Source organism: Mustela putorius, unplaced genomic scaffold (genome assembly GCF_011764305.1).
Source record: "Mustela putorius furo isolate JIRA1106 unplaced genomic scaffold, ASM1176430v1.1 tig00003983_pilon_pilon_pilon, whole genome shotgun sequence".
Taxonomy (NCBI): Eukaryota; Metazoa; Chordata; class Mammalia; order Carnivora; family Mustelidae; genus Mustela; species Mustela putorius.
The window spans coordinates 12,376,354-12,400,400 of record NW_025422123.1 but is presented as its reverse complement, the minus strand read 5'-3'; the positions used below and the strand labels follow the sequence as shown (position 1 = coordinate 12,400,400).

The 24,047-nt window shown below is 45.4% G+C and overlaps 1 protein-coding gene across 2 annotated transcripts in view; it reads left to right on the top strand.

The window, feature by feature from the left end:
• CLIC5 (chloride intracellular channel 5) overlaps positions 1–17,889 on the top strand; it is a 155,754-nt gene extending 137,865 nt beyond the window's left edge. For both annotated transcript variants that reach the window (XM_004739775.3, XM_004739776.3), the window contains exons 5-6: positions 7,561–7,745; positions 14,808–17,889. In XM_004739775.3, coding sequence (XP_004739832.1) covers positions 7,561–7,745; positions 14,808–14,975 — 353 coding nt within the window. In that variant the 3' untranslated portion in view covers positions 14,976–17,889. The remainder of the gene's footprint in view (positions 1–7,560; positions 7,746–14,807) is intronic.
• Positions 17,890–24,047: the final 6,158 nt, after the last annotated feature.

The window sequence follows — 24,047 nt, the reverse complement described above, 5'->3', positions numbered from 1 at the left end:
TTCAAGGAAAAATCCCTGACTACCTTAGAAATATCTCAGTGAAGTATAGACCCATTCGCTTGGTGAATTTCTCCACCAAAGGGGGGATAAGCAGCTTCCCACAGTGTCCTATATTCCAGTCCACCATAGTTTTAAGATCAGTACCTTCTTACTGCAAAGAACCATGGGCTTTTGTCATTGAATTCACTCCCCAGTCAAGGCTGAGATCTTTTCTAGAACAAACAAATAATACCCATGGCAGCAAGAGCTACACCATCCTGCCAAGCTCAGCTGACGCCACAAGAGGGAACAGTAGGGAACCTGTGGAAGTTGCTGTTGCATTTTGCCTTCTCCTAAATCACTGTTTATCTTCCCACCTTTCCTGTTTTCACCAGTGCCTAGAAACGGAGGCCTGGGAATGGCTCCCCACACGGAAGCCCCTGGGTCTTTCACAGCTAGAGACCCTCTGACAACATCCTCGTCTCTGGCTGTGAGGCCAAGACTAGTGTTCTTGGTCTCATGTCAAAGGTGGTCATGAATTCTCCAAACTCTCTGACCAAGAAAGTTTGACACACTCCCATAGCTTGGAGAGAGCAATGCCAAATCTGAAAGAGACGATTCTAGGCAACTTGGGATCGCAGCACGTTGGAAATGCGAGTGCACTCTCTGTTCCGAGCTGCCTAGGATTCTCCTTGCACCTGGGAAGCTCCTGGATGCTTGGAGAAGCTTCACCTCAGACACCTGGCTTCATTCTTTCCTTCCCATACGTCCTCTTGTAAACTGAAGTTGGACAGCTGTAATCGTCAGAGCTAATTTTCTGTTTAGTCCCTCTATGTACCAGAGTCCGCAGAAGATGTTTGACAGCAACTTGTGAACCACCGTAACAGGTGCAGGATTCGGCCTCAGATCTCTTGAAAAGCAGAGTGGATGTGCCACTCTGTGACTGTGTCTCTGATCACAAGACCTGTCAGGGAAGCCTAGTGCAGGGCTATGTGACACCCCAACCCAGGATCTCTGTCCCCTTCCCAGTTGATATCTGTGAGGGGTTAACATAATCAGAGGGCCAAGGCACAGGAAGATAGGGTGCACCACACCTGAAACAAAGCTTCGTTCCCATCTTCTATAAACCTGCCGCCATTTCTGCCTCTGTGGTTGAAGGACTGGGCATATGCTTCGAGTCACAAAAGGACCATGCAGATCAGCTGCCACTTACCTACTGTGTGTTCCAGAAGAGTCATGTGGGTCTGAGGGTATGAAGCCCAGTTCCCCATCTGCTAATAATTTTGCCTTTACGTGGTCAACCATTTGTCTTTATGTAACTCAACCATAGTTGGGCTATATTTTCTGTCTTTAAGGACTTTTGCAACAGAGAAAAGCCACATGACTCCAACTCCTAAGGCTTGAGAGATGAATGTAGAGCTTTATGGAAGGTTTCTTATGGGGGAGGGATTTACATTGCCCAGCACAAAGCCAAATGTCCCCTCCCCTATCCCACCTTAGAACATCTTTGTCTCTCCTTAAAATGGTCCTCGTTATGAGAGCATTTATGTTTCTGTCCACCTGACCTATATCTCCTCTTCTCCTACCCCTATAATTCTCCTGAGCCTTACGGCTGCTCCAGCCTCTTCCTCTTTCTTGGATCTTTGGCCCTCGGGCATCTGTGTAAAGCAATATGTCCTCTCTGTTTCTGAAGAAACTCTTCTTCCTCCAGAAAGGTGAGAGAGAGATGATATTACATTCTTCTTATTTGATTTTTTTTTTTTTTTTGTTCCCGTCACATTATCATTCGTGTTTAAAACTATCAGATGTCAACCAGGTGTGGCCATCTTTGTATTTTCTCTCCAAGAATATGTGATGACCAGAGAAATCTCCATTGTGGCCTCCCTCAAACCACAGTTATGCATTTTTTTTTCTTATATTGACATGATCTTGAAGGAGATGAAAAGGAAAATCTTCCTCCAGTCCTCCACGTATTTGTCAATATTTAGATATATCTTTCTTCATAGAAAACACTCATGTGAATTTCTCTCTTTTCATGAGACATTCTACTGTGACACAGACAATGTGACAGCATTGGCCTTGAGTAGAGGCAAAGTTATTTGTTGCTGAGAAATAATGTGAAGGGTCCTGGTAGGCTGTCTATTCAGAGCTAACGCCTTCCAGACCCAATGACAGTCACTGAGAGTGCCAAGAATTCCAGCTAAAATCAAACCACTAGGAGAAGAACACAAATATTTTATCGAATTAGCTGGAAGGTAAGGGATGAAACGTGTGTCCTAATAGCCACACTCTTGTTAGGTAAATAAGAGCCTATTTATAGACCTAAAGGTCTATAGCACGGAAGGAAGGCGGAAGGCTGAGCGGACTCCCCAAGAGCCATGGGTCAGTTCTTAGCACCGAGAGATGGCTTTGCAGAGTAAAAGAAATTTAAGTTTTGGAATCCAACAGTCCTGTTTTTATTTTTATTTATTTATTTTTTAAAGATTTTATTTATTTATTTGACAGAGAGTGACAGCGAGAGAGGGAATATAAGCAGGGGGAGTGGGAAAACAGTCCTGGTTTTCTTCCTTATTTGGATAATACGGCTAATATTTTGAAAATACTTTCTCTTTGTCTTTCTTGATTCTGATCTGTCCTAAGCATCTATCAGCCCCATGACAGGTAAGAATTCTGTAGAAGGAATTCTAACAAAGGAAAAAGAGCATTCACTATTTAGTTGCTGATTCAAAGTAGCATTTTCAACAAGATAGTAGCCTTACGGGCCAAGCTATTGTCTTAAAATGCTCTAAATCCCTTTATCTCTCAGTTTTAGCACATTAAGAACCAAGCCTAGAGGACTCAGCTCATAGAGAAGAAATAGCCCTTAGGTCTGTGCTGTGGGCCAGGAGGCTTGCTGGTCTGTGGTTGATGGACTATTTGACCTAGGAAATAAAAAGGAAAGTGTACCCCTCCTGGCCCAGGGGACTTGGGGATGAAGGAGAAGAGACAGGTAGAAGGATCAGGGAAAGAGAGATGCATCTGGGAAACCCCCCTTTGGCCCTTTGCTTGGGTATCTTTCCAGGGCTTTGGAGGGAGCCAAACAGCCTACCTCTGACCACTACCCTAGGGTCAACACACCTATGCTTACTCTAGAAGGAAGTGGAAGTTTTCTGGAGAAGAGGTAACTGAGAAGAGACATAGGACCTGTGGAAGCTTCCCAAAGCCTTCCACCCACTAGATCTCAGTACGCTTATCTCCCCAAGGCCATGAGGTCACAGCAATTCCCCCTTCCCATTTACTCAGTGAGAAGAGCAGAGGAAATGGAGACTTTATGAGAAACTGAGGGTTTTTATGCAAAAGAAACCAAGAATTCTCTAGAGGACTATTTATGACATCAGACTAAGTTGTAATCCAGAACTGACTAAAATCAAGTTGTCTTTCTCCCATCACCAGGGGTTGGGGCTCATAAGGAAGACAACAGCAGTTAAAAACAGAACCAGTGTATATCTGGGGAACTGTTGGCTTGCTCATGCATCTGTGCCCTGAAAAAGTCCAAGACTCAATGTCTTTATCTGTTAAATGGGTATAAATAATAATTCGGTCTCAATAACATCACTGTGTACTTAAATGATAGGTTGTGTAAACATCCCCAGTCTACTTGAGAAATTCAGTTAGTATATTTCTTGCTGGTGCTGGATCTGAGCATGTGAGAGACACAGTGGGACGGAAGGTCCTTGGCCTGGGGCCAGCTCCCCATAGCCACGATTGTCTTCTCCATGGGAGAGTTGAAGAGATGCCCATCCAGGCTGCAGCTGGTGGTCAGAAGCGGCCCCTTGGTTCTTACCTCTCTCTCTCTGCAAGTTCACGTGCCAGAGAGAAAACACACGTGAGGAGCTGAGGTACGGGACCCTGGGCGCACAGAGCTGCTCCTGTCCTTCCAAAGAGCGCCTTTGACATCTGTTCTGCTCTGTGTGAATTCTGAGCCCCAGAGAGTGTGTGTGTGGGGCTGCTTGCTGAGACCCCTGCTGCACAAAGAATGTCAGCAAAGCAGGGCTGAGCCATGCTTGCAAGAGCTTGTTGGAGGCTGAGCCAGAGTCTCGGCTCTCTGGTCCTCATTCAGCCTCCATGCCCTGGTAAGAGTATATTATTTTCTTAGCTCAAATTGCCGTTTCCAAGTCATTATTTCTCTACGACGAGAAAACAATATTGGTTCTTATGTAATATCAGCCTCAATGAATCTGGAAGTGATCACGGAATGGGTGGATTTTTTTTCCTCCTTAAAAAGGAGAAAAATAAATTTGAGATTGTTTGCATATGCCTGAGAATATTTATGAACTATTCCCCTTGTTTCCTCGTCACATATTTTACCCGGCGCATTTGCGTGTGGTACAGAATAAATCTTCACGGGAAGGGCGGGTGGAGAGAGGGGCAGGCAGCAGTGAGGGACAGAGGGAGCCGTCAAGAGCCTGGAGCATTGCTGCTCCCGGCTCTTAGGGTCCCCTGGCCTCAGGCTTGCTGGGGTCTGAGGGTCACCCCATCCTGCTGCTAAGAGGAAATCTTTGGGAGGGAAGGTTTCAAACGTGGAAAGTGAGGGGATTAACATCTCCTTGTCCCTCTGGTTTCTTTCGCAGCCTCCTCACTCTTACCAGAGCAGAAAGTTCAACACTAGTGATTTCGTGACCTGGGTGCTGTCGGCCAAAAGAGATAATTAAATTCTATGCATGCCAGATCGAGCCAGGGTCAGAGGAAGAAGTTGGCAGCTAGGAAGGAAAAGAACTGGCAGAAGACGTGTTGGTGCTGGCATCTGTTAGTCGAGAAGAATGGCCGTGTGTTAGCACAGATGTGTTGTATCTGTCCCACCCCCCCCCACGGCCATGTCTCACACAGAGCGTCACCAAGAATGATCCAGACAGAGCATAAGGGACAGGGGTGTGGCTGGATGTTACATCAGGATGGGAGGCAAGGCTCTGGGCTGTTGATTATCCTCTCTGAAGACTGGGCCTCAGAACTGGAGCATCTGAGAACCATTCAATGCTGCCCCTTGGGTTTTTGAGGAATATAACTGATGGAGAATATGGGGTCAGGGACAGAGAGCAGACAGCTGTCACATTTGGTCCTGCAGTAGCAAAAGCAATCATAAAGACATCTTAATATGGGGCGGGCGTGGTAGGAGGTACTTTACTCTGCATAATCTGAATCAGTCCTCACCATGGCCCCAGGAAGATGAGGATCTTCATCTCACAGTTGAGATGAGAAAACTGAAACCCAGTGACAGTGAGGAGCTTGCCCAAGGTTACACTTCGTTGTAAGTTCCAGGATCAGGGATGTTCCCAAGATTTGTGGGGTCTGAAGACAATAGAATAAATATAAATAGGGAATTAAAAAAAATCTAATTCAAGGCTTTGGAAGGGGCCCATGGGATGAAGCGAAACAAAGCTCAAACTTGAGCAGCATCACAACAAATCTATCTGGGGCAGGGTTGAAATTTAAGCACACACTTTGTTCCAGGCCGTGCAGCCCCTCCCCTGCTGCCTCTCCTCCTCTTCTCTCTACCAACTACTTGCTACACATTCCTGATCAAAATTGCACAGACTCCAGCAATGACCGTGACACACAGAGGACATCCTCAGCACACAACCTCTTGGTATGTCACATGGATGTCATAGCTACGGTGTATGGTGACAGCCATGCCTGCTGCCACACTTTATCCTCGCACCTCAAGAGCTCAAGGAGACATAGTTGAGATGTATTCAGAACTGTCCTCCCAAGGAACTCCGGTTGCTCTTCTAGGCCTCTTACCAAATGTCACAATCGTTCCCGCACTGGGGGACTTGGGCACAGACTCACACAATGGCCTGCTCGGGTCTCCAGCGGGCATTTTGTAATTACAAGCAGCAGTGTTTCATTTCCCTTCATTATCCGTCTCTGTCCCTTGGATTGATATCCATTGGTCTGATTTCAACAGGCACTCTGATTTTTCCTTTCTCCATTATAATCAAGATTTTGTCATAAGCGCCATAACTGGAAGGGGTGGAGGGATTGAAGGAAGCAAAGAAGCCCAATATAGATCACAAGCGCTTCGGTGGGGGTGGGAGTGGGGAGCATAATAACCATTGTCCTGCACCCGCCCTCTACTATTGTCCTTGAGGCTTGCAATCCTGTCCTAGTCTAGACAATTACTAAGGAGAATACAAGCATTTTTCCCAGCCCTGTTCCCTCTATTCTCCCAAACGGGAAACTCAAAGCAGATGATGAAGTACAAGTTCAAATGCCACACCAGGGAGAAGGAAGTATTGAGAAACTACATCCAACCTCCAGCCTGTTTCAAACATTCCAGTAAGTGTTCAATTGATTTATCTTGGGCTGGTGTTGTTTCATTGTCTCAAACAAAGGCCTTCTATGAAAAGACAAACTTGGGTTATGGGAGGAGGCTAACGGAAGGCACATTTGGGAAAAAGTAAATAAGAGTCCCATCCTCTGGGCTTTTCCCGCAGGGGCAGCATCCCTCTTTCATCTTCCAGAGTTAACATCAGGACTGATTCCTATTACCTCCACATCATACTCTACACCAGAATCTGGGGAAAAGAAAAAAACAAAACAAAACAAAACAAACCCCAGCCTTGGGGACAGTGTGATGATACAAGTGCCGTGGCCGGGGACCCGACCTGCCATCTCCTCCATCGGTGTCCTTGGAGCTCGGGTGGTCAGGGTTCTGTGTCTGGAATTGACTGTGGGATTTTCGACGGATTGGTTCCAAGTGATAGATTGGTTCTACTCTTGCATCGAAATGAATTACTGGATAGGAAATTATTGGGGCAAGACTGTAGAAGTCTTTGCCACATTGTCATCCTTTGGATGTGCATTCTCTGAACCGTGTCCATGACTGGTTTCCACGCATCTGTGTCGGTACATTTATGGTGGAGCTCTCTGCCTGGTGGACCAGCCCTTCCATTTTGGACATCTCCAATGTTTTGAACAACCTTCTCCAGATTACACGAAGTATTACCCTTCTGGTATCCATTGGCCCTGTAAGGGCAACACAAAGCAGGGAGGTTTACTTTACTATGTTGTGTCTTCCTGGAAGCCTTGTCTCCTCCCCTTTTTATGCTGGTCGGTTGGTGCTTCCATAGTTAATGCTCCCACCAAGTCTGGCACGTATCTCTCTGTCCTAGGATTTCTAAGCAATTATTTACTAAATGAATAGCCCTTTCTTTCTGCATTATTATGGGGGTTAATTGTGGAATATTGGCAAAATATCGAGAAGCAAAATAGAAAACGAAAATTGACTCTTATCGTATCTATTGGAGATAAGCATTTAAAATCTTTGCTATATATTCTAATGGTTGCATTTTTATATTTATGGGTTTTTTTTGAAAGGATTAGTTAGTCTTTACTGTTTGGTTAAGGTTTACTTCTTCAGACCACTTGACACTCTTCTGCTGCATTGTATTAGTGACTTGCAGGTGTTCTGCAGTGTGTGGGAGTTGGCTGTGTGATGGGGGGCACAGAATTCAGGATAGGCTCCTTCACTCTGAAGACCACTAGTTGTTTCCAGCGGCAGAAAGGTTGACTGAGGATTCTTCTTCTGCTGTTTCATGCCAGCCCTTGAGAGAGGCCTGACCAAGGCACTGAAGAAACTGGACGATTACCTGAACAACCCTCTCCCAGAGGAGATCGACGCCAACACTTGTGGAGACGAAGACAAGAGGTCCCGACGCAAATTCCTAGATGGAGATGAGCTGACCCTGGCCGACTGCAATCTGTTGCCCAAACTCCATGTGGTCAAGGTAAGACGGCTCTACCTGCAGGTTGCTTGCCATATCCAACTCCATCATAGGTCTACATCACCTGCATAGATGAGTCAAGGACAGTGCCACCTGCTGGTCCAGAGCCTGGGCTCTGAAGTCACAGGAATAGGAATCCAAAGTCAGCCTCCACTGCTTGCTGGCTGTATAGACTCTCCCGGCTTCCATAAAATAGGCATGTATTACTTAGTCTTAGTTTTACTTCTTGGCTGGGAGAAGAAATACAGCATGACGGTGCCTGGCATATTATAAAGGCTCAATACATAGTAGTTGCTATTGTTGTAGCCTGTGTGGTTACACATACATTTATATGTGTATGCGTATGTTTATAGATAGATATATAGAGCGCCTCTTCCTTGCCTCTGCCTCAAAGCTTTCCACTGGCCATACCCTCACTTCTCTGCCAAGTTGCTTCATATGCAAGCCTTCTCATTCCCTCTAGTAACTCCCTAGGGCAGGCATGTATCCTCTTCCTCATCTATCAGTTGAAGGGGTGGAGGCTGCAAGAAAGTGATGTCATTTTCCTGCCATGGTTGTCCTCCCTGATCAACGTTGACATGCAATGTAATCCTGTCCTACAAGAATTCTAGGATATGAGAGTTGGAAAGAAGGGAATTCCAAGGTCTACCTAAACTGTCTACCACCCCCACTGGACCACTTTCTGCACGTCTGTGACAGATTTCCATGTAGCTGTCGCTGCACGCTTCTGGTGATGAAGACCTCCCTGCCGAACGAGTCAGCCCTATCATTTTGGATGACTCTGATCGTTAAAACATCCTTCCTTTTTTTTTTTTTTTTTTTTTTTTTTTTTAAAGGGGGTGGTAAGGGAGAGGGGAAGGGAGATAGAGAATCTCAAGCAGGCTCCATGCCCAGTGCGCAGCCTTATGTAGGGCTCCGTCTTACAAACTAGAGGTCATGACATGAGCCTAAATCAAGAGTCAGATGCTTAACCGACTGAGCCACCCAGACACCTCTAAAAACATCCTTTCTTATGCTGAGCCAAACAGCTTCCCTTCTTCCCTTTGTTCTCTGGAGCAGCAGAGAACAGGGCTGCTCTGTTTCATCCCATTCAAAGACAACAGTCGTGCCTTGATGTTCATTCTTTAGACTATTGCTTCTTCTTACATCCTTTCCTGGCCCTTACCAGCCTAGAGAAACATACAGTAGGACCATATCACTAGACTGTTCTAGTGTATACTTTTATACACACTTCTATGTTTCAGGCAGACATATGACTGATTATATCATATGTCTCAGTCAGACAGCAAGCTCTGTGGAGACAGTGGCTTCTCCAAGCACGATGGTGGACACAAGGTAGCCCTTTCATAAATATTCATTGATTGACCATTCAATCACCTCGCTTGAGTCTTTAATATACCATTTTCCTTCTGCCCTTCCCTAAGAAGAATCAGATTCAATCATTCATCAGCTGGATATCTGCCTTTCGTTTTCCCGCTGAAGTCCTGAGCTAGAAATGTGGGCTTCCCTCTAATCAGAGCACAACCAGCTTGAATTGAAATCTGAGCTGTGCAAGCCCCAGTGTTCCCGCAGGACTTGGTTGGAGCTGGACTTGGGCGTCTTGAGACTTGGGTGGGAATCACGTGGGCCATTACTGATAGGCTGGGAAAATGCAGTCTGTTAATATGAAGACACTTTGGGTCCGGCGCCAAGTCAATGCTTACTTGCAAGTCCAGCCAAACTCCATGTTTCTGAAGTTCTTAATGACTGCATGCCCCACCACACCCCTGGAAACATTTTTTATTCTCCTTTCCTGAGGAACGAGTGGCACATCAGAGATGGTATAATTCAAGTTCAGTCACAGTGTGTCAGTGTGATGTATTGAAAGATCCCCATTCAGAAAGTCACGAGACCCACATCCTGGCTGGGTATCTGCCACCCACCGACAGCATGAGCTGGGGCAAGCCACTGACTCTTTCTGGAATTCAATTTTTCTCATACCTAAATGAAGAGACATGAAGTATAGTCCTTCTAGCTTCTTTCTTCTCTCTTCCTTTCCTCCTTCTTTCTTCTGTCTTACTTAAACTTATACTGACTACCCACTCAAGAATTTCCTGTCGAATAAGGTAATCAAACAGACCCCCCCAAGGTCCTGTGCTTCATCCCCTGGCTCCTCCAGTCCCCCTCGCCAGCCCTAAACAAAAACGCTCCGCCCATGTCCTTGGATGGAGTTCAGTGAGTTCCTCACTTGGAGGAGCTGGGATCAGAGGGAGGATGGCCTGTGAGGGGACAAAGACCGGGCCTCGCCTTCTGTCTCCTTGGATTTCTGCTGATCCAACTTATCAGATCCCAGAGACCTGGCAAAACCCCGTCCTGCAGAAAGAATGAAAGGGGAGCCAAGTCAGGCCTCCAGTTTGGCTCCTGAGGCCAAAACCTAATCTGGGCTGTGGGAGCTAACTGTTTTCATATGAAAGAGCAAATTCAGACCATGAACATGGACGTTCCTGTGATCGTCAGAGCTCCTGTGCTCATTCTTGCCCGCACTCTCTCGCGCGCTCTCGCGCTCTCTGCCTCTCTTGCCTGGCTCTCATTCAGATTCATCTTCATTCTCCCTGAGAGCCTGGTTTGAACTCTGACTGTCTGGCTCCCTTCTAGTCCTCATCCCCTGAAGGCAAGCCAACATGTGAGGAAAGAACCAGAGACGTGGCCAAGGCTTGGGGAGTGCAGATCCGGGCAGGGAGGGGAATGGCAGGCCTTCTGGAGTGGCCCCTGGGACCTGTGCCTAGCACAGGGACCCACTTCAGCCCCTGAAGCAAACAGCAAAGGAGACATAAGCACAAGTATATACCCATACATCGCCCTTCTGCTGTTTTAAATCTACATAGTGCATCCTTTAAAAAGGAAAACAAATCCCAGCATGGAGAGACTTGAGGCCTCTCCATCTGTCCATTTGTGACCTGCCCCTCCTGCATGGTCTTGCTTCTTAGCCACGACAGCTGCTTCTTAAAGGCTCATGGGCAAACCCAAGGGACCCTCACCCTGTAGTGAACAGTGGGAGGGGTCAAGGAAGACTGGCAGTGGGTGTTGTCCCCAGCATTTGCTCATGGCCGGTGCTCTGCCAGAGACTCAGATGCCATCCGCCTTGGCCTCTTAGTCACACCTAAGCTGGACAACGTTGTGAGGATGGCTTTTTGGTGACCAGCCCAAACCAGTTCTCTTAACAGAGAGAATTTAATAGAAAGAAGTAGTAAGTACTGAAGAACTAGGAAGGCAAAATATACCACAAGGTTCTACTTGAGTGAGGCAGCTGCGACTGAAGGGCAGGGGGGGCAAACGGAAGAGGCCGGAATGATCTAAATGTGGAAACTTCGATGAGGGGCCCTTGCCAAGTCAACCTTGGACCTCTGAGGTGGGGCATACTCAGCTGCTGCTGGGGGCTAATTTGAGGGGATGATCCCCATCCCCTGCTGTGGGGTCACTGTTGTGTGCTGGCCTCTCTCAGCCAGGGTGAGGACACTGGTTCCACGAGTGGTGGCAGAATGAGAAAACTGGACTCAGCTGCTGCTACTGGGGCAAAGGAGAGTCTGGACAGGATGGCCAGGACAGAAAGCGGCAGCCCTTCTCCCTCCTCCAGCTTTGCAGTCTCTCCCCGCCCCCCCTCTCTCTAGCGCCCCATCTTGGCAGTGCCTAATGGGAAGTCCCTGGCAGAACAGCTGTGATTGGCAGATTCCCCGCCCACGCGTCCCAGTGTCCCAAAGAAACAGACATGAGGGTGGTTTGGAGATAAGCAACAATAGCTGGATAAGGGGCACATACAAGGGATTCCAAGTACAGCCCTACCTTTCTCATTGGTGCAGGGCTGGGTGGCCATGTAGAGAAAGAGAGGAAGGATGGTCATGGGAACATCAGGCCCAGCAGAAGGTGTAGAGGCAATGATATTGTAATAGCGTCCTTTGGTGACAGATGGGAGCAACACGGCTGATGAGCACAGGAGAGCATATAGACCTGTCCAATCACTATGTGTGCACCGGAAGCTAATGTGACATTAGGTGTCAACTATCCCCAAATAAAAAGAGGAAAGCAAGGACTGTAACAAACATTAGTGATTACTCAAAAGATACCGGTTGAATTAATTAATTTCCCGTGTCATCTTGTGGAACCCACTTAGGCACTTGGCAGTTTCAGTCTACTCGTTGTTAAGGATCTTCAGGCTCTAAAATTAGGTGAGTTTCTTACATTTGACTCTAGATGCACTTTGATTTAGGACACCTGAAGATGGTAAAGGTGCAATACAACCGTTTATTGAATCCTTACTTATCTAACTTATCTTTGCCTTACTTTCTTCATCTCTATAATGGAAATATAATACACTCTTCTTTATGGAGTTATTTAGAAGTTGTAGAGGATTGCACAGTGCTCAGAAAAGCCTGGAGCAGAGCACATAGTAAATCAATGCTTGTTAGTGTCACTACTCTTATAAACAGTGCTACTGAGGGGCACCTGGGTGGCTCAATCACTTAAGCATCTGCCTTCAGCTCATGTCATGATCCCAGGGTCCTGGGATGGAGCCCTGCATTGTCATTGAGGTTCCCTACTCAGCGGGGAGCCTGCTCTCTCCACCCATCCTCCTCCCCTGGCTGTTCTCTCTCTCTTGCTCACTCTCTTTCTCTCTCACTCAAATAAATAAAATCGTAAAAAAAAAAATTTACAAAAACCTTAGTGTTGAGCAGGCAGTATAGAAATGAAGAAGCTGAGTTTCTGCCCTTATACTGCTCACAACCTAGGGAAGAGAGAGAGAGGATACTAAAACGGTAATTGCAATTCAGCATAGAATAGAGCTTACTATTGAGACAGAATTTCCAAACTGATGCAGGAGAAGGGAGGGAGAAGATGCATGCTCCTTGGGAATGTGGTCAAACCGATGAGGCTGAGCTTTTCACACAATAGGGTCATCATTGCGTTCACTCAGCACAGCTTTCCAGGGAGCCCTGACCATCACTGGCACCAAAATGAAGATAAAAGCCCAGCATAGCTGAACTTTGGGGTTCTCTGAGTGGGAGGATCCCAGGGCCAGCAGTCTGAAGACCTCTCTAAAAAAAAAAAAAAAAAAAAACAAGAAAAGGAGGCAGAAGTCAGGGACACCTGTGTGGCTCAGTTGGTTAAACCACAGCCTTTGGTTCAGGGCATGATCCCAGGGTCCTGGGATCGAGCCCCACATCCGGCTCCTTGCTCAGCGGGGAGCCTGCTTCTCTCTCTGCCTCTGCCTGACACTCTTCCTTCTTGTGCTCCCTTTCTCTTTCTGATAAATAAATAAAATCTTAAAAAAAAAAAAAAGATTCAGAAGTCAGGACCTTAGGGGAGAGATTACTCTTTGCTATTCCCACCCCTGCCCCTAGAGGCCTAGAAGCAAGAGGAGCTGATGTGCAGACCCCAATGTATAGTTACAATAAAGGAGCCCCATTAAAAAGTACTCAGAATTTCCAGCCAGTGACAGCAGAGCCTGGAACCAAACACAAGCCCTTCTGAGTTTGAGGCCCCATGTAAAGACAAAGGTCACCCTCTCTGCATGCAAATGGGCAAAAGATGGGTCTCAGGGAATTATAATAGGAGATAATGTTTCTTGAGCACTCAGGATGAGCCAGCCATCCCTCTAAGCATTTTGTGTGTATTAATTTTATGTGTATTAATCTGTTCCTCCAATGTAGGTCTTATTATGACCTTCATTTTAGAGATAAAGAAATGGGGGCACGGGACGCCTGGGTGGCTCAGCTGGTTGGGCAGCTGCCTTTGGCTCAGGTCATGATCCCGCGTCCTGGGATCGAGTCCCACATCGGGCTCCTTGCTCTGCCGGGAGCCTGCTTCTCCTTCTGCTCTGCCTGCCACTATGTCTGCCTGTGCTCGCTCTCTCCCCCACCTCTCTCTGATAAATAAATAAAATCTTTAAAAAAAAAAAAAAGAAATGGGGGCTCAAGGAGGCTAAGTAACTAGTCCAATGTCACACAGCTGTTAAGTGGTGGAGTAAAATGGCAGATTCAGTCCGTGGGGATCCAGAGCCCATGTTCTTAACTGCAATGCTACTATTTCAGCACAAATAGCACCTCCCCAGAATGCCCAGCCACAGCCCCCACGTGTGCAAACTACGAAGAGAAGTCACGATTTGTTCACTCCCACAGCGTACATGGAACCTGCATGTACATTCCAACATCTAACTTCCTTTTTATGTTTTTTGTTCTCCCCCATGAATAAGGGTGCTTAGGTAAAAAAAGTGGATGAGGAGATAAAATTTATAATTCTGTCAGTTAGCCATAATCACTGGTAACATATTGATATAGATACTTCTAGTCTCTGCGCGTATTTCTCCAAATGCATTATACTACACTTTAAAAAAATTTATTACTTTATTGCACTGCACTTGAAACTTAGCAATCTTTTTTTTTAAATGATTTTACTTATTTATTCGAGATAGAATTTGATAGATTTATTTGAGCAGAGGGCGGAGGATGAGTCCCGACTGAGCAGGGACCCCAATGCGCCGCTGGATCCCAGGACCATGGGACCATGACCTGAGCCGAAGGCAGATGCTTAACCCACTGAGCCACTCAGGCATCCACTTAATGATCTAAGAGAGTCTTCCAGATGGCTGAAACTTCCTCTGCTGCATCATTTCTAAAGGCTCTCCAGCACGGCATTGTATTTACCTATGATAATGCATTAATTCATGTACCTATTGCTGGACATATCTTTTCTCTGTCATTTTTTTCACTCTTGCATTTTTTACTCTTGATCCCATGATCACAGATAGGTAGCTAATCTTTCTGATGATTTCCCAAGGAAAGTCCCTCAAGGAGTAGGTCAAAGGGAAAATTATATTTACTTGTGAAATAAATAAGATTAGAGAAGATAGAAAGAAGGCAGTTCTGCCTGCCATCTTGCACAATACACATTTTGCTGCGGGGTGGCAGGGTGTGATGCATGCGGGGTTCCACCCCCCTCCGCCCCCCCTGCTTGCATACCCGGTCCCACCACTAACTCCTTCTCCCGGGTTTGTCTTGTGCCTTCCCGCCATCTCTGCTGTCTGTGTTGTAGATCGTGGCCAAGAAGTACCGGAACTATGACTTCCCGGCCGAGATGACGGGCCTGTGGCGATACCTGAAGAACGCCTACGCGCGGGATGAGTTCACCAACACCTGCGCCGCCGACCAGGAGATCGAGTCCGCCTATGCCGATGTCGCCAAGCGCCTCAGCCGGTCCTGAGCTCGGCCACCTCGCCCTGCCACTGGCAGCACAAGGACTCTGCTTCTCCGAAACCAACTCCAGCCTCACTGACTCCCCTTCCACATCGCCTTGGGAAACATTGTTTGGTCGCCTGCCACCTCTTGCTGGGCCCGTGGACTCTAGCCTGCTGTCTCTTAGGAAGGTCCCAGCCAACCCCATTTGATCCCTGCCGGCATCTGCAGGCGGCAGTGATAGACACCCTCAAGCTCTCAGCCTTTGGGCCTGGTCCGGCTTTCAGTGTGTTTGGGGTCAGCCCTGGAGAACCTGCCTAGGGGACTGTCCCCGGTCCCTCTGCCAATACCAGATTCGCTGCTCGGCTGCGGTAGCAACATGCAACCCCGTGTCCCCTTCCCCCTCCTCATTGGTAACTCCTTGGCCAAGGACAGATGCCATCAGAGATCTTACTAGAAAGAGAGCCACCCCGTTTGGGGGAGACAGAGAGTGAATGGAGGACAGGCAGGCTGTGGATTGGGCGGCTGGCACACACACCTTCAGTCCCTCTCTGCTTTCTGACGCTCCGGTCACACAGGGCACTGAGGACCATTTCAGACCATCTCTGGTCTGCAGGGTGAGAAGGTCGTGCTGCTCTCATGTATCGGGGGGACACCCACCTCTGCTCTGTGCTGTCCAGGCCTTTTGAGAAAGCGAAGTTGGCATGCAGTCACAAAACAGGGTGTCTGGGAAGGAGAGGGGGAACAGTATCAATGCCAAAAGGCCCACGGCGTCTACCAGCCATGGGTTTGCTTGCTTAGTGGTAGTTTTGTTGGAGGTGACATGCCCAGGATTGACAGATCCATGAGTGAATTTCGTTCTGTGAGAAAGCAGTTGGGAGGGGGGAGCAGGGGGTAGGGGGTGAAGATAGGGAAGTTCTTTATGAGGCTCAAGGTTCCCTGGGAATCTTTGTGCAGGTCTTCTTTCTCATGATCTCACAAAGTCTTGAACTGCTGATGTCATGTCACTACCAACCAAGAATTGGCCAAAACTGACTTTCCAGTCTCTTCAAGTGGTTCCCGAATGTGGGTCTGCCAGCCGGGTGGGGCTCCTGGCTGAGCTGGCTACAGCCCCTGATGGGTAAGAGATGGCATGATCATGGAACACCTTAGGAAGAAAGTCCATGGGCCTTTCTGACTGGGAAACCATGTGGCTTGAACTTGAGGAAAAGTAGATGCCCCTGCCATTTGACTCACCTGCGAGATGAAAAAGAAAAGTTTTTTAGCTAATATTTCTCTCCTCAGTTGCTCTCCTTCAGTTTTACCTTCTTCAAAGCTCATCTGGCTTGAGCCCGGGGAACCTGTGCAGAGGGAACTAAGAAAAACGAGTTAATCATCAGCCCTCTGTCCTAGTGGTGGCCTGTGAGAACAACCAGGCATCATAGACCGTCCCCTTCAGCAGCTCTCCCATCCGGGCTGCCCGCGGGTAGAGTGAGGTTCCCGAGTGCCAAAAAGCCCCAGGACATGACTTGTTGCTCAGGAAGGTCAGGCAACAATGGTCCTTTCCATAGAAACATTGGTACATCGTTGGCCCAGCCACCCCCAGACAGAACTTTGTCTCCAGGGATCTCTGAAGTGATCTTAGCAGAGGGGAGGAAGCAGGAGCCCCTTGAGCCCAGTGAGGAAGAGGAAATTTCTCAGTAGGATGTTTTATTAGCCTGAGAGCTTTGCAAGGGCAAGAGGCATTGATTCATTCCTTCCCTTAAAGAAACCTTCCCAGGGATTCCCTGGGAACGGAGTCCCTAGACATGTTTAAAAAGGAACATGGTGAGGAAACAGTTCTTTTTACTGTAGGGAAAAGCCCCAAACTGGCCTCTTGGGAGATGAAGTCTGGAATGATCTCAGAGGATTTTTAATTAGTGTAAATCCTGTTGTCCTCAGAAACCCTGACCTGACTTTAGCAACACAGTCACAATGACCGAAGAGGCAATTTACTTTCCAGAGACCCGCAGTGGTGCTGTTCTAGAAGCATGGCGGTGGAGCAAAGGCAGCGGGACAGAAAACAGGCTCCCAGGTGGCACAGCTCCCGGCTAGGGGTTGTCTCATACTAATGACTGATTTGAGAGTCAGAATTCAGCCATTGGCTGGTCTTAAAACACAGTCTTTAAAAACAAAGAAGCCAAACTGAATCAATATTGTTGTTTCTAGATGTTCCTTCTGTGGTTTACTTAGTTTTGCATAAATAACGATATTAAGGCACCAGTGGGGGGAGGCAGTTAAATGATCAGTTATAACCACGGAAAACAGGGGATGGAGTTAGAGATGGAAAGCACTTCTGAGTACTTAATTCAAGAATATCTTTTGATTTTAATATAAGATTATGACAATACAACCGACTCTTGACTGAAAGCTTTAATGTCTTATTACCAGATTTAGCAGAATATTCTAAAATAACAATCATATAACCTTCCAATTATTTTTTCCAAAAGAGATTTTTTTCTCGAGATCCTTCAGCCTCCCTGGGCTTTGGCCACAAACCTGTCACATATACAGCATCTTCAGGCCTCAGTCTGATGAGGTCCTTAGGTGTCTCCAGAACCTGCTCAGGGAGTCCTGAAGGTTTGGTCTTCATCCAAAGTAACCCCATCTTTGGTCTTGAATGAGTGTTGATCCCTTAGAAACCATTTCAGTGGCATTAGAAAGGATTTGGGTTGAGATCTTATTTTATTTCGGATTTATTTTTCTCCTTTGACTTTCATGTCACTATTTTATTTTATTTTTGTGGAATAGCATAGCAGGAGGCAGAGGCAGAAAGAAGAATCAAACTCAGAATGACTGTGTTGAATTTACCCATCTATCAGATTGGGCTACCTCTCAGGTTGGCGCTGAGAGAAGGTATTGGGTAAGATTTAAATAACCTTATATGATGAGCTGGATAATAAAAGCTTGAGTGTTCTAGAGCATGGTCCTTGTATTGTGTGTCTTTATCTCCCAATGACAGAAGTGAAATGCCTGACAGCTCAGAATCACAGGTGACGAACCCCTAAAAACCCACTTTTATTTAGCCGCACAATCTCAGACTGGTTTCAGCTTCTCAGAAAATGCCAGTCTCTGGTGTTCACATCTCCTGCCGGGGGCACCAGCAAGGATCTTGGTCTTTTCATTAGAAAAAGCCTTCTCCAAGAGTGACGTTTCCTCAGCTGCATTTTCCAGCCCGTGTCAATGAGATGGCAGAAGCTCTTCACAGCACCCGTGACTACTAGTCATTCTGCACAAAGACAACACCAAGCATCTTCACATTGTTGCAGGATGGATCGAGCCTGGAATTGACCCTGAAGATCTCAGAATCCCAGGAATCAGTAAGGCTTAGACAAATAGAATTAAAGTTGGGGGCGGGGCGGAGAGTCAGGAAGGTACAGGTCCATCTCTTAAGAGTTTTCCATTGTGAGAAACCAGTGAAGGGTCTGTGTCTAAAATTAAATCGGTCTAGAGGCAGCAGGAATCCAGTAGTTACTTCTGTGATCATCTGCTATTCCTTGTGGCCAGAAGCCATTTAAGTAGCAGAGTGAGTCAAGATGCCGTTGTCTCTCTCTCCTCGGAAAGATGAAGTATCACCTCATTATTAAACTGAAGCTCAAGGATTCCTAAGGGACCCCTTCCTTATTTTTTCACATGCCATTAAAAAGAATCGTGAGCACTGCGTGTGAAGAAGCATCCTGGTTCTAAAGTTAGGAGGACAGACATTGTCATGTCTTTGGCCTTGGAGCCCTTTCTGCAAAGAGACCCATTGTCTTCTATCCAGTGCTTTTTAGCATTCAAACCAAGTAACGTGTGTCCCCTTCATGAATGCAATTTCCTTTACCTTTGCCAATATTCTTCTCCCGGCTTAGTTTCAGGATACTTTCCTTTCATCAGGAGGTATGATGAAAAGTGTGCCTCATTTTATTTAATGTTACTTGCAGCATTAGGTCCAATGCTCCCCTCACCAACCAAAAATAAAATGAAACACTGCCTCATTATAAGGTTTGGGCTAATATGTGTTTCTATAAAAGCAATCTGTTTTTCTTTTAAAACATAGTTTAAAGAATCCAGTTATCTAATATATATCCAATATTTTATGTATAGTTAGAGATTTCACAATAATGACTGTGCATACACTTAAAATATACAATATCCAGCTGATGTTTGGAAATTTGTCTTACTTTCAAGACCTCGTGTTTGTCCCATTCTAAAAGCTGGGGGTTAACTGATTTAGCAAAAGATGCCTACCTTTTTATAAAAGAACAAACATTACATTTTATAAAGACACTCCAAATGATGGTTACTTGATGTTCTCAAGACCTTTAACTGTGGTGACAAGATAGCAGGACTTGCTTTCAAGCCTTAATAAATTTAAGTTGCCTTTCGATGAAGATACTGCTGAATGTTCTCTTCATGAATCTGAACGAGTTATAAATTTGTTTTCTAGTCTTGACTGGTATTGGTATTAACTGATTCAAATAAAGTTGGTTTATTTTCGAGTATTACAAAGGCAATCATCAGACTGCTTATTTGAGGTGCGGATTTCCTATGCTATTTAAATGACAAGTATGAACTACGCCCCCCTATAAAAGTTATTCTGTTTTCCCATTATAAAAGAAAATATGTTCATTATTCTTAAAAATCAGAAGCAAAGAAAAAGAAAAAGAGGAAGAAGAAAAGGAAAAACAAGAAGCTTGTGACCCAGTCATCCAAAAATCCATTTTTATTTTAGCAGGGCTAAATTCTATTATAGAACATGAGCTGCGTTTAAAAAAAAAAAAAAAAAAAAAAAAAAAAAGGACTGATGTTCATTCAAGGTTCTCACTTCAATTTCCTAACTGTATCATTATACCCAGGGTAAGCCAAAAGTGACAGTCCAGGTATGATTTAAGGTGTACTTTAAAATACTAGTCTACCTGCACCCAAAACTCCCTCTTTGCTGACAGTGGCCTGACCCTATCAGTGTTACTGGCCGAAATTCCCACCCCTAGAACATCACTGACTCTAGATTAAGGTCTCCAGAGTCTTCAGTAAGTTTTACCTGAAGCCAACATTGATATCAGATGAGGTCCTGACAGGAGAGGTGGCCTATAGTTCACAGCAGGTTGTAGCAGATGCTGTCCATGGTCTCCCTCCATCCCGACCACCCCTGTGTTCCTCTGGCAGAGCTCTGATTGGGCGAGGGGTTCTCCTCCCCACTCCTCCCTAGTCCCCACCCTCACAGGATTCAGGTAAAAGTGGTTACCACCCCAGTTCCAAGGGGCGAAGCATGGTCTGACCCTGTCCTCCTGGCTGTGGTTGGTTTGGGAGTGGGTTCTTGACCAACTTTCACCCAGTATTGTGAGAAGAGATTTGTTTAGGAACTTCTGAGAAAGATCTTCTGAACAAGTGTCTCCTTAAGTCACTGCCTCTGGATGAGGGTTTGAGGCCTGGAAATGCTGCCCTCGCCCCACTCCCACCCACCCCAGAGACCATGAAGGACAAGCATCAGGCAAAGTACTGCAAAAGGCACCAAGAGTGGAGAGGGTCCATCTCCTAATAAGACCACTGAGCTTCTGAATCAGCCCACTGTGATCTTGGCTTTAAGTTTGCTTTTCCTGTTCTGTTATACATCCTGGATTATTTGAGGGGATTTGTTTGTTTGTTGTTATGAGTGGCTGAAGGTATCCAAGTGGTGGATGAGCCAAATTTGTTGTCATTATTGCTGTTGTTGTTTTTAATAGCCAGTTCCGTCATCAGATTGCTCAAGCAAGACGTGTTCCATGTTTCCATTGTTTGCTCTGCAGGTTGACCACGGGCTGTGGGCACAGGAGACTTCATCTCTCTGCATCTTGGTTTCCTTAATTGTGTTGTGATGAGACCAAGGGGTGCGTAAGTGGCCATGCCTGTATTTGGTCTTGAGAACGGAGCCCTGTTCCAGAAAACCTGCCAAAACTAAACTTGGAAACAAGAGCGTCTCATTATACTTGCAAAGGTTGTGAACTGTGTCTCTTTCATTTTTATGTCCAGTAGCTAAGATCCCCAGAATTCCCAGTAAATTTTACCTTATGGGAAAGTGCCTGGGGTGTCAGACTCAGGGAAGCTCAGAGTTGAAAACTGGAGATCAGACTTCTGATCCTAAATGTATCACTACATTGCTATATGATCTTGAGTAAAGCCACTTTCTGGGACTGTTCCCCAACAGGATTACTAAGGCCTCTTTTTTGGGATGATGAGTTTCCTGATGAAAATTACCTAGAGGTAATAAATAATTTTATAAATGGAAATGACATTTCATCCAATTGGAACCATCAGTCCATTGGAAGGTCTCACGGTAGCCCTCCTAAATGGAAAGAAACTGATCACCAGAAAATACATAGGTATTAGGAACTGGTGGGTTAGGGTGTGCCCACCAATCCAAAGTTTTATGTTCAAAAGTGCCCAATCCTCCCTGCCTGGTGAGATCCACCTTATAATCACTGGGCTCTGGCCCCAAATCTTTGTAGATATCCTCCCCAACTCCCTTCTTCTGAAATATACTAAGACTCTATTGAAGAGGTGTTCTTTTTGATTGAAATCAATCTAATAATTGTAGCTTTTTCCAATCATGTTTTTCTGGTGATTTTTTTCTCATTTATTTGTTTTGGTCATTGTCAACTAACACTCTGTATACTATTTTTCAATTTTTTTCCTTACTCATACATTATGAACATCTTTCCATGTCTCTTTTCATCTGCTACATCATTCCTATATATATGTATATTTTAAGATTGATTTATTTATTTGAGAAAGAGAGAGAGAGAGAATGCAGGTGGAGGGGCAGAGGGAGAGGGAGAGAGGGAGAAACTCAAGCAGACTTCCCTGCTGAGCACAGAGCCTTATGCAGGGCTTGATCCCATGATTGTGAAACTATGACCTGAGCCGAAACCAAGAGTCGTCACTTAAATGAGTGCAAAACCCAGGCATCCGAAGGACTCCTTGGCACGTGTAGAATTCCTTCTTTGAATAAAACATGAGAAAATTTAAAAATAAAAAAAATTCCTTACTTTTGGCAACATAAGGATTGCCACCCTAGACCAACCCCAGTTGATACCCGGCCAGTATAGCCTCAGAGGTGTCAGGAACATTATGGGAAGCTGCGTATGTATGTGCATAAGAGGGCCAGCTTTGGAAACATTAGCACTGGACTTGTGAAGAGCTATTTTCTACCAGAATTTTTTCCCACAAATTCATTGAACTTTTGGCCTTCAGAGTAAGGTCAGGCCTGTCCTTCAGGAAGATGAATGTGGATAAAGTGAAGAGAAAGAAAAATTGTGAGTTGGCAGGGCCTGCCATGGGATTTATGAAAGTGTGATAGAAAAGTGAAGCCAGAAAACCTGAAATCCCAAGTCTGTATTTCAAGGGTGATGATATTTAGAGTACTATGGCCTCTAAAGTAACACCCAAGAGACAGGTAGATCTTCACCCTTAAATTTTAGATTAATTAAGGGGGAAAAGAGACTTTACATTCACCTGGAACCAAAGGACTTGCAGAAAATGATCATCTTCATTCTTTCCTGTTGCCCCCAGCCCATTCTCATGCCTCACACAACTCCTGGAACACCATCTCTTCTCATAGTGCCAGCGATTCTCAGAGAGATTCTCAAAAAAAGCAAACCAAGATGGCGTTAATTATCCAGCTCTTGATTTATCAAGATGCGATATAATCTGAAAACAAATGTTGAAGAAAGGTGATGAATGTAAAAGATCATGAGACTCTAACTGAACCATTGCACAATTAAGACCACAACAGGGCCAAGTTCAACAACCAAGAGAGACATGGAGCCCAAAAGCTATCATGTGGTTATTTAATTCTAGAAAGGGGAACTATATGAGGGTGTTGAGGGGAGTAATGAAAGGAGCAGTTAAAATGTAAATTGCCCACTGGAGACTATTTTAAAATGCTTTTTTGGAGTACCTTGCGAGGAGCTCCAAAGTCAATAATAAAAGGGTCTATAAATGCATCAAGGCAGAAAGCCAACTAGATAATCAGTGAGACCACTTGACCCAGAGCTACCCTGAGAGAGAAAATGGAGAGGCAGTTGTTTTCTTTTTAACTCTCTAAAAATAAAAAGAGATGACAAGGACATCTTCACTTCCTCTTTTAAAAGATATTCTCATAAATATGGACTTGAACGCAAATAGGACCGGGAGCAACCAATGGCAGCAAGAGACATCCTGAGGGGGAAGCCACTGGGTAAAATTTATGTCTAACAGATGACAATAAGCTTCCCTACCAGGGGTTGTAAAATGCACCATATAGGTAAGAATACAGCCCCAACTGCATCCAAAGAATATTGATTCTCTGATATACTAGCCTAAGTACATACTGTGGGCAAAAAGGCCAGCCAAATACTGGGATCTCCTAGAACAGCATTGGCCAAGACACACAAAGCTTTGTACTTCCTAGTGCAAAACCAGGGTATGATCACTCCTGTCTGCAGTTTGGATGGACATATCCCAAGGAATATTAATGGTCACAATAGTCTCTATGTTAAATGCATATCCTTGGGACCTCATGTGCTAAATAGTATGTATTGGAATTATCTCAAATTCTTGCAATATTCCCATAATGTACTCCTTTTTTGAAAAAAAAATTACAGAAAGGGAATCAGAGGCCTGTAGCCATTAAGCAAGTTGCTCATGTTCACTAGCCATTAGGGGTTGGGATTTCAATCCAAAAGACCAACAGAAGGTCTTAGGAAGAAGGAAGGAAGAGGAAGAAGAACTGAAACAAAAAATAACGTTCCTCAGTCTGAAAGGCGGAGCTGTAATACGATCAAACCCAAAGTAACACAAAGTTCTGTGACCGGGTAAAATTATGAACCAGGTACACATAGTATGCGACTCCTTAGGACATCTAAAATTAAAAATACAAACTCTTTAACAATGTCTCTCAGAGACTGTTGTATTTAAGTACATAAAGGGCTTCCTCAGTTGTTTGTTTGATAGGTGTACAATTTTCATTGTATGGATATGTGTTTACCTTTTATTTATTTATTTATTTAAAGATTTTATTTATTTATTTGACAGACAGAGAGATCACAAGTAGACAGAGTGGCAGGCGGGGGGCGGGGAAGCA